Source organism: Tupaia chinensis, unplaced genomic scaffold, assembly GCF_000334495.1.
Source record: "Tupaia chinensis unplaced genomic scaffold, TupChi_1.0 Scaffold141389_1, whole genome shotgun sequence".
Classification (NCBI taxonomy): domain Eukaryota; kingdom Metazoa; phylum Chordata; class Mammalia; order Scandentia; family Tupaiidae; genus Tupaia; species Tupaia belangeri.
In genome coordinates, this window is record NW_006201251.1 from 454,116 (window position 1) to 462,050 (window position 7,935).

Below are 7,935 nucleotides of genomic sequence, written 5' to 3' on the forward strand. Positions count from 1 at the left end.
CTGTGGTTCGAGTCCCAGACCCGGTGGCTTAAACTCACACTGGGTGTGTGTGCGTGCGTGCCCAAGATCCTGAGAGGAGAATGGAGGAGAAGGGATTGTAATGTGGCCACCCCCCCAGGGGATGATTTCTCACTTTCTGTCTCTCTGTCTGTCTCTTTCCGGTGAGCACATGTGCCCTATAGCAAGAAAAACCAAAAACAAACAAAAAAAACAAAACAACAACAAAAAACTCTCAAAAAATTTCTTTAAAATAAAAAAGAAAAGATAGCGAGAAAACAAGCTGCCAGGTCTGGGAGTTAGAACCCTGGTCGGCCATGTGGTAGTCTAACACACTTAACCACCAGGCCACCCGCTGGCCCCAAGGTGAGAGGTTTTGAATGGAAGAATTAGAGCACTTTGGGGAGAGGAGTGAACCCAGGGCTTTTATTATGGAATGGGGGAAACAACATTTGTCCAGCACAGAAGGGAACGAAGTGACACCTCTGGGTTCTGTTTTCGGAAACTTTCTCCTCTTGATGGAAAGGTAAGAGGAAACTCTAAGGGCTGCCCTCCTTTCCTGTGCCCTCCAGAAGCCCAGAGATTCCACTTATGAACCCTTGTGCCTTTCATAGTTCCATGTCCAACGTTAAAGCGCTTCAGTGCTCTACTACAGAGCTGTTCTCAGGCCTCCAGGACTGGGCTTTACAGAATCATAGGCATGCCACCCTGTCACTGGTTCTTCAACCCTTACTCCACCCCTCTACACCAAACCCCTCTCCTTTCAGAAGCAGATTTCTTTTTTTTTTGCTCCTACTCCTCCCCCACTTCATTACTTCTCCCAGTTCCCCAAATGCACCAGGTTCGCAGTTTGACTCCGTCCGCATTTATTATAGAAAACAGAGAGTAGGTTGGGAGGGGGTTCTAGGCCTGGCCAGTGGGTGTCCTATGGGCCACCTGAGGTTGGAAGATAAAGGTCCGGACACCTCACTGGGCAGTAGCAGGCTGTGCTTGCAGGTCCACAAAATAGTTAAAGAACTTGGGCAGATCCGCTCTAACTTCATTGACCAGGGGTGTCAACCGCTCCTGAATCTTCTCAAAGTAAGCCCTGGGGAAGTGAGGGATTGATTACAAGTCAGTGTGAGGGACCGGGGCGCTAGGGAGACTTGGTGGTAGACGGTCAGAGCAGACTGACCCAGATCCCCAAATCTAGTCCACCCTGGCATGGCTAAGCCCTTAGAAGGAGAGGCAAGCCCTCCACTGGGCAGAGGAACAGGCACTAGAGATGGACATTCAAGACCCTGTCCTCATTGCTTTGTTTCTCCAAGAGGCCAGTGGAACCCTGGGTGATGAACGGATGTTTCTCTTCAATTTAAGCCTATCCCTCCCTAACCCCAGCCCTAAACTCAGTCTTCTGTGGGCTCCCCATCTTCCCTCCTTTCTCCCCAGGGGCCCACAGCCCTTCCCTGAGACTTACTTGGCCTGGACTAGAAGCTCCTGGCCCTTGGCCTTGTTCACCAACTCCTTGCCATAGTCAGTCAGAGTCTGGACGTACTGAGAGACCAGGCCCTCCAGGTTCGGCTCCTCCGCCTGTCTCCGAACCAAAGCCCCTGCACACACACACACACACACACACACATTTCTTAGCCGTATCCACAGCAATGAATTTGGCCTCCTGGGTACTTTCACCAGACCCACCCCAGCTCTCAGTTCCCCCCTCCCAAGTAGGAATTCAGCCAAGTCTTTGGGTAGCTTTCTGGGTGTCAGGGAGGAAAAGGTCTCCATTTTGAACCCTCTGGTTGCCTGGCCTGAGATAGGAGCACACACACCCTAGGACCCCAGCACGCTCTTCTCATTGGGCCCCTCTCCATATCACACTCACCTTCAAGGGTACAGATAGTAAAGAGCAGCGTAGCCATCGCTAGCAGCTTCATGGTAGCAACAGTGGGAAAGATGGCCAGGGAACAGAGCTGTGGGGGAAGGGGACACTGGAGCCAGACAGGCTTCAGCCCCTCCCCAGGGGGCTCCACACCTCAGTGCCCACTCCACCTGGGTCCCTCTCTCCCACTATAAAGGCCCAGTACGACTGGATTCTGCCCATACCTCTCACTCACTTACCCTCCCTAGTCAGTGTCTCCGTCCTTGGTGTCTGGGCCTGGCCTGGTAGCAGAACACGGGTTAAGAGAATGAGGTCAGGGTCAGAGGGCAGGCCTATATACCTGTCTGCTTCCCCACTTCCTGTCAGGCGACAGGGACTGTGGAGGGGCCCAGCCAGGTCTTTGGGACAGCGACCATGTTGAAGTAAACAAGTCGGAGAAATGGGGGAGAGGAGGGTCACAATGATGGGGCGAGAGGCAGGCATGGCAAGCCTCAGTGGAGGTGGGGTGGGGGGTGGGGGTGGGGGGTATAATACTTCTGGTCATTTTGAGATTCATTCTTTTGGAGTCTGGAACAGGAAGAAGCAGAGTTCCCAAGTATTTCTTTGGAAAGCTCTGACATACCAAGCCCTTGATATCTTTTTTTAAAAAACTATTTTATTTTATTTGTGATCATTATTTTTAAATTTGACCAGAGAGAGAGAGAGAGAGATTGAGAAAGTAAACTATCAGGTCTGGGACTCGAACCACCATCAATCACTTGGGAGTCCAGCACCTTACCCACCAGCCCCAGCCTTTGACATCTTTATCCCGTTATGGATTCTGAGTAGATCTGATCTTCCCAACCCTACCTTCCTTCACTACAACTTAGCAGGGAGTTACCGGGGAATAGAAGGAAGTTGAAATCAGGGACAAGGGGAACAGGGGTTAGGGGAATGAGGTCTGGGTCAGAGGGCAGGCAGGTGTGATTACTTCTGTCTCTTTGAGAGTTAATGTGTAATGAGAGAGGGCAAACAAGAGAGCTCTCCTGGGTTAATCCAGGAGCATACCCTGCCCCCAATAAAATAAATCCAAAAAACAGCCTTTGTCCTCCGGGGTCTAGCCGGAGGGCTCCCGTAAGAGAAAAGGTGAGCAGGCTTCTGCCGGGATAAAGGTTGACAGAGCCTGGTCATTTGACCACCTTATCAGTTCTAGGTAGAGGTCAGCTAATACTGAGTCAGCAGGGGTGAGGTGATGGCGTCCCTCTGGCCAAGGTCCTGGCCTTGTCCCTGCTCTGACTGTGAGGGAGGGTAGACTACATCCCCCAGCCCAAAGCACTTGGTGGGCGAAATCAGCTAAATGGCTGTCACAGCCCGTTGGTTCCAAAGCTTATCCCCAGTGTACTGGGACATTTCTGAGAGATGGCAGTGGAGGTGTGAGAGCCAGAGACCAGAGACCAAGAAATCTTACTCCATCTTCACTTAATCCCCCTTGGAGGCTTAGGGCTGGAAGGTCACGCCAGTGGCTAGCCCCTGAGCCTAGGGTGGAGAGCATTTGGGGGCAGATATTTACATTCCTAGAATTTCTTTACCAGCTCTTCCTGGGGACTGGGGGAAGGAGGGCTTAACTACAAAGGATAGCCGTTTCAGAGAACAGCCTGCTGGCGCCGGCTCCTCTACGCCAAGATCTCACCCATTTGCGTTCCACCAAGAGGGCAAGAGGGCAGGAGGGCGCACTTGGAGAGGTCGGTGTCCCAGGGAGAGCTGGGGTTTGTGACTGCTATCCATTTGGGGTACTGTAGAAGGCTGTGAGAAGGATTCCCAGGGACTTTACGGGGAGTAGGGAGGCAATAAGAACCCTCAGGGTTCGAACCACCCGCAGGGTGGTCCCCTCCACTACCCTTCATAAAAACGCAAGTCTCCAGGCTGTAGTTTCACTTTTCTCATGGGTGGTGGAAGCGGCTTCGGTGGCACAAGCTACAGATGCTCCCCCTAGTGTCATGTTTCGCGTCAAGGGTTTTTCCCGACCTTGGAGACTCCTGCCGACCTAAGGCCTTCTACTTAAGTCTGCGAAACCACCAATCAAGTCCCGCCCGCCTCTGCAGCGCAGGGTTGAAGCTCTCGGGCCGTCAGGGCTGCCACTCCTTTGCTTCCTCCTCTCCCATTGGCCCCTGGAAGATTGAGGTGACTTTCATTTCATCGATTAGGCGGAGCCCAATCAGGGGAGGGATGGATCTTTACCATCTTTCTCTGCCCGGTTCCAAGATGGCGCCCACGACCACGCTGGGAACCCAGCGTGAAGCCGCAGTTCTGCCATCACTCAAGATGGCTGCCCCCATCAAGATGACCGGGGTGTGCCGGGGAAAAAGGGGCAGCAGGATGGTCTGAGATGGTAAGGGCTACTGCTCCGTGGCAGGCCTGGCCTTGGGGCCCGGGAGTGATGAGTAGATTGAGTAGGAAGCTAGGTGAGGTCTGCGATGGGGACTAGGATTAGATAGTGGTAGAGAGGACAGGGGTGACAGGTGGGGCTGAGGGATCAAAGATGGGGCGGGAATGTGCCTGGGGTTCAGTCTCCCCATCGGTGCTCTCTGTCTTCATTCTTTTTGTTCCAGGTCTATCGTCGGACCATGTGGAAGTTTCTGGGACGGGGGAGCCAGATGATGGGGGGTGGGGCTTGCTGGGGGGTAGAGGGAGCAATACTTCCATTTCTAGGCTAACCCTGGCCCCTTCCCGTTTTCTGGACTAAAATGGGGAACACATTGGGCCTGGCACCAATGGGGACTTTACCCCGTCGGAGTCCCCGCCGAGAAGAGCCTCTGCCCAACCCTGGGAGCTTCGATGAGCTGCACCGACTGTGCAAAGGTGAGAACTTGACATAAGGGAGTCTCAAGTTATGAAGGGGGGAGGAAGGGGTCTCCACAGCTGGATGTCCAGTGATGGGAGCAGGAAAGAGGAGGGTCTGAGCTGGGGCGTCCAGGGTCCGGTGCCCAAATGAAACAGAGCATTTCAGTTGCAGGTCTGAAAAGGAGGTCAGTTCTTCCAAAGTGCTTCCCATGGGATTGGAAGGGGAGCCTACCTCTTGGGGTAGGGTTTCCTGGTCTGCTCTTATTCCTTCCCTTCCCCCACTCCCTCCCCTCCAGATGTATTCCCAGCACAAATGGAGGGAGTGAAGCTCGTGGTCAACAAGGTTCTGAGCAGCCATTTCCAGGTGCTCCCACTTCTCTGGCCCCTCCCTACCGTTCCCTGTCTGTCCCCAGTCCTCTGCTTTCCTTTGTACTCCAGCCTTAGCCAGGCTATGCGGGACAAACGAGGGAGGCTGCGGGGCTTTCTTTACCTCCCTTGCTTGCGGGGCTTGTGCTTCTCATTTGGTGACCCTGTACATTTTGGAATAGTTGGGATTCTTAAGAAGTCCTCGGGATGGGGAGAAGATGAGGACGGGATGAGGGGTTGAAGTGGGGCAGGAATGCTGTCCCCTCCACTGACTCCTCTATCCTCAGGTGGCTCACACTGTGCACATGAGTGCTCTGGGCTTGCCCGGCTATCACCTCCATGCGGCCTATGCGGGAGACTGGCAGCTGAGCCCCACCGAGGTGAGGGTAGCATACACCTGGGTCAAAGCCCCACCTGGGACCTAGGACTAAAGGGGAGGGGATGTATATGCTATATAGAAGAATGGGCTATAACCTGGTTCTCTGTGTCTCTTCTGAATGAGAGAGGGTAGAGAAACAGTTGTGTGTAAAGAGCCCAGAGTCTGCCTTTGTGCTTCCACCAGGGGGCGCTGGGTGCTGTTAATAACATCCACATATTTGGGTTGGGGCTGAGTGGTGCCGCCCAGCTGAGCCTGACCCTTATTGTGCACACTCTCCGACAGGTATTCCCCACTGTGGTGGGGGACATGGACAGCAGTGGCAGCCTCAACGCCCAAGTCCTGCTCCTCTTGGCAGAGCGGCTGCGAGCTAAGGCTGTCTTCCAGGTGACCCGCAGTTTCCGCCTCCATCCACTGAGGCACTTCCTCAGTCTCCTCCATGAGGGTGCTGCCCCAGCCCCGGGGGAAAGGGACAGAGGCAACAGTGACAGAAAGAGGGAGGGAGATTTTATTGCTTGCTCTCCCCACCCAGACTCAGCAGGCCAAGTTCCTGACCTGGCAGTTTGATGGCGAGTATCGGGGAGACGACTACACAGCCACGCTGACCCTGGGAAATCCTGACCTGATTGGAGAGTCAGGTGAGGAATCGGGATTGACCAATGCCTTTTCGTCCTCTGTCCAGTTCTGAGATTGGAAGAGGGACTTCCTGGGAAGGGTGGGGGTCGGGGGCGGAGCAGGCCTGGAGGTCGTCTCTGTGACTAATGCCCTGTCTCCCCTTTCCCCCACAGTGATCATGGTTGCTCACTTCCTGCAGAGCCTCACTCAGCGGCTGGTGCTGGGAGGAGAGCTAGTTTATCACCGGCGGCCAGGAGAAGAGGGGGCCATCTTGACACTGGCTGGGAAGTACTCAGGTATGGGCCCCAGCTGAGGAGCGATGGGAGGGGCAGTTCTGGCCCTCGCTGAGGTTCTCAGCTTGTGTCCTGCTCCAGTAACGCTCTTTTCCCCTTCCCTCGGTTTCTACAGCTTTACACTGGGTAGCTACATTGAATGTGGGATCAGGCGGGGCCCACGCAAGTTATTACCACAGGGCAAATGAACAGGTGAGACTGCTGATCTCAGCTTTCCTCTGGCAAGTCAGCCATGAAGTTTTGCCCCTCCAGATCTCCACGGGCCCTTCCTACCACACTCCCTATGCATGTTCACGCCTTCCTCCTGCAGATCTCTAGTCAGGGCCCCTCTAGTCTTCCCTGAGACCGCTCTCTCTCTCTCGTCCTCTCCCACTGTTCCCAGGTTCAGGTTGGAGTGGAGTTCGAGGCGAACACAAGACTACAAGACACAACCTTCTCCTTTGGTTACCACCTGACTCTGCCCCAGGCTAACATGGTGTTTAGAGGTGAGGGTCATGGCCGCTGCGTTCGGGTCTGCCGAGGAACTGGGAGGTACAGAGGAGGGGTGCTCCACCTTACTTCTGCCGATTCCCTCCTCTGAGCCCTGTTAAGCATCCTCGTCTATGTGCTCTTCCCAAACAGGCTTGGTGGACAGTAACTGGTGTGTGGGTGCTGTGCTGGAGAAGAAGATGCCCCCCCTGCCCGTCACCCTTGCCCTCGGAGCCTTCCTCAATCATTGGCGAAACCGATTCCATTGTGGCTTCAGCATCACTGTGGGCTGAGGTGGTCCCAGAGCAGCCCCCACAGCAGCTGGAACCTCTGAGTCAGGTGTCCGAGGGCCAGAGACTAGGCCCCTCTCCAGAGCCCACCTTGCTGGGTGACCTCTAGGTCCCAGGAGCAGAGTGGGGGTAAGAGCATGCCCTTCTCAGAACTGGAGCTGCCACAGGGGCAGTGGTTTGGGGCTCCCACCTCTGCCACCAGCCCCACTTTCATCTTCTCCATGCTCTTGTGGCTCTGGACTAAGGAAGAAAGATTAAGGGAACGTCTGGCTGAATCCTCCCCCACCCTTCCTTCCTTCCTTCCTTCCCTTTGGGTATTACTCCTAGCCCCTTCTTCCAAGCAGAAAAGTCTGCATGGGATTAGCTCCCCTTCCTGTGTTCCCTCCCGGGGCCTCCCAAGGCTGGGGTGCAGGGCTGAAGGGCTAAATGTCTGGCCTCAGAAAGTGGGGCCTACCCATTCCCAGAAGGAGCTTCTTTACCTCGTCACCCTGAGGCTTCCTCCGTCCCCACCTTCTGTGCTTCCAGAGAACAGCTTGGCCCCATGGCCATCCCCCAGCACCCCCTTGACCGCATGAAGAGGCAGTAATTGCTTTAGTCTTTCATTACAACCACCGGGCCCCCTTCCTGCTGGCCCCAACCTCGTCGAGTGTTCTTCCCCTTCCCAGTCCAGTGAGTCCCAGGGGGCTGGGGAAGGAGGCGAGCCGGCCTCAGCTGCAGATCTCCCAGAGCAGGGGCATCATGGCAGACAGCCCCTGGATGCGCTGGATTTGGTACCCGTATGCGTTGTTGATGCTTCGGAGCTCAGCCAACAGGCCCAGCAGCTTTGCGTACAGAAACCTTCAGAGGAAGCGA

At 54.9% G+C, this 7,935-nt stretch overlaps 3 protein-coding genes across 4 annotated transcripts in view; 1 reads left to right on the forward strand and 2 right to left on the reverse strand.

Annotated features, from left to right (window-relative positions):
• Nucleotides 1–839: 839 nt before the first annotated feature.
• On the reverse strand, nt 840–2,205 carry APOA2 (apolipoprotein A2). Its single transcript, XM_006163121.3, has 4 exons — nt 2,095–2,205; nt 1,859–1,946; nt 1,454–1,586; nt 840–1,084 (listed from the first exon to the last, which is right to left on the reverse strand). The coding sequence occupies exons 2-4, from the start codon at nt 1,908–1,910 to the stop codon at nt 964–966; spliced, it is 306 nt and encodes a 101-aa protein (XP_006163183.1). The 5' UTR covers nt 1,911–1,946; nt 2,095–2,205; the 3' UTR covers nt 840–963.
• A 1,885-nt stretch (nt 2,206–4,090) lies between these two features.
• On the forward strand, nt 4,091–7,535 carry TOMM40L (translocase of outer mitochondrial membrane 40 like). Its single transcript, XM_006163122.3, has 10 exons — nt 4,091–4,223; nt 4,444–4,693; nt 4,972–5,039; nt 5,329–5,421; nt 5,703–5,804; nt 5,950–6,055; nt 6,206–6,328; nt 6,441–6,517; nt 6,708–6,810; nt 6,947–7,535. The coding sequence occupies exons 2-10, from the start codon at nt 4,579–4,581 to the stop codon at nt 7,084–7,086; spliced, it is 927 nt and encodes a 308-aa protein (XP_006163184.1). The 5' UTR covers nt 4,091–4,223; nt 4,444–4,578; the 3' UTR covers nt 7,087–7,535.
• A 134-nt stretch (nt 7,536–7,669) lies between these two features.
• NR1I3 (nuclear receptor subfamily 1 group I member 3) overlaps nt 7,670–7,935 on the reverse strand; it is an 8,996-nt gene continuing 8,730 nt past the window's right edge. For both annotated transcript variants that reach the window (XM_006163123.3, XM_027766185.1), the window contains one exon: nt 7,670–7,920. In XM_006163123.3, the coding sequence (XP_006163185.1) occupies nt 7,791–7,920 (130 nt within the window). In that variant the 3' untranslated portion in view covers nt 7,670–7,790. The remainder of the gene's footprint in view (nt 7,921–7,935) is intronic.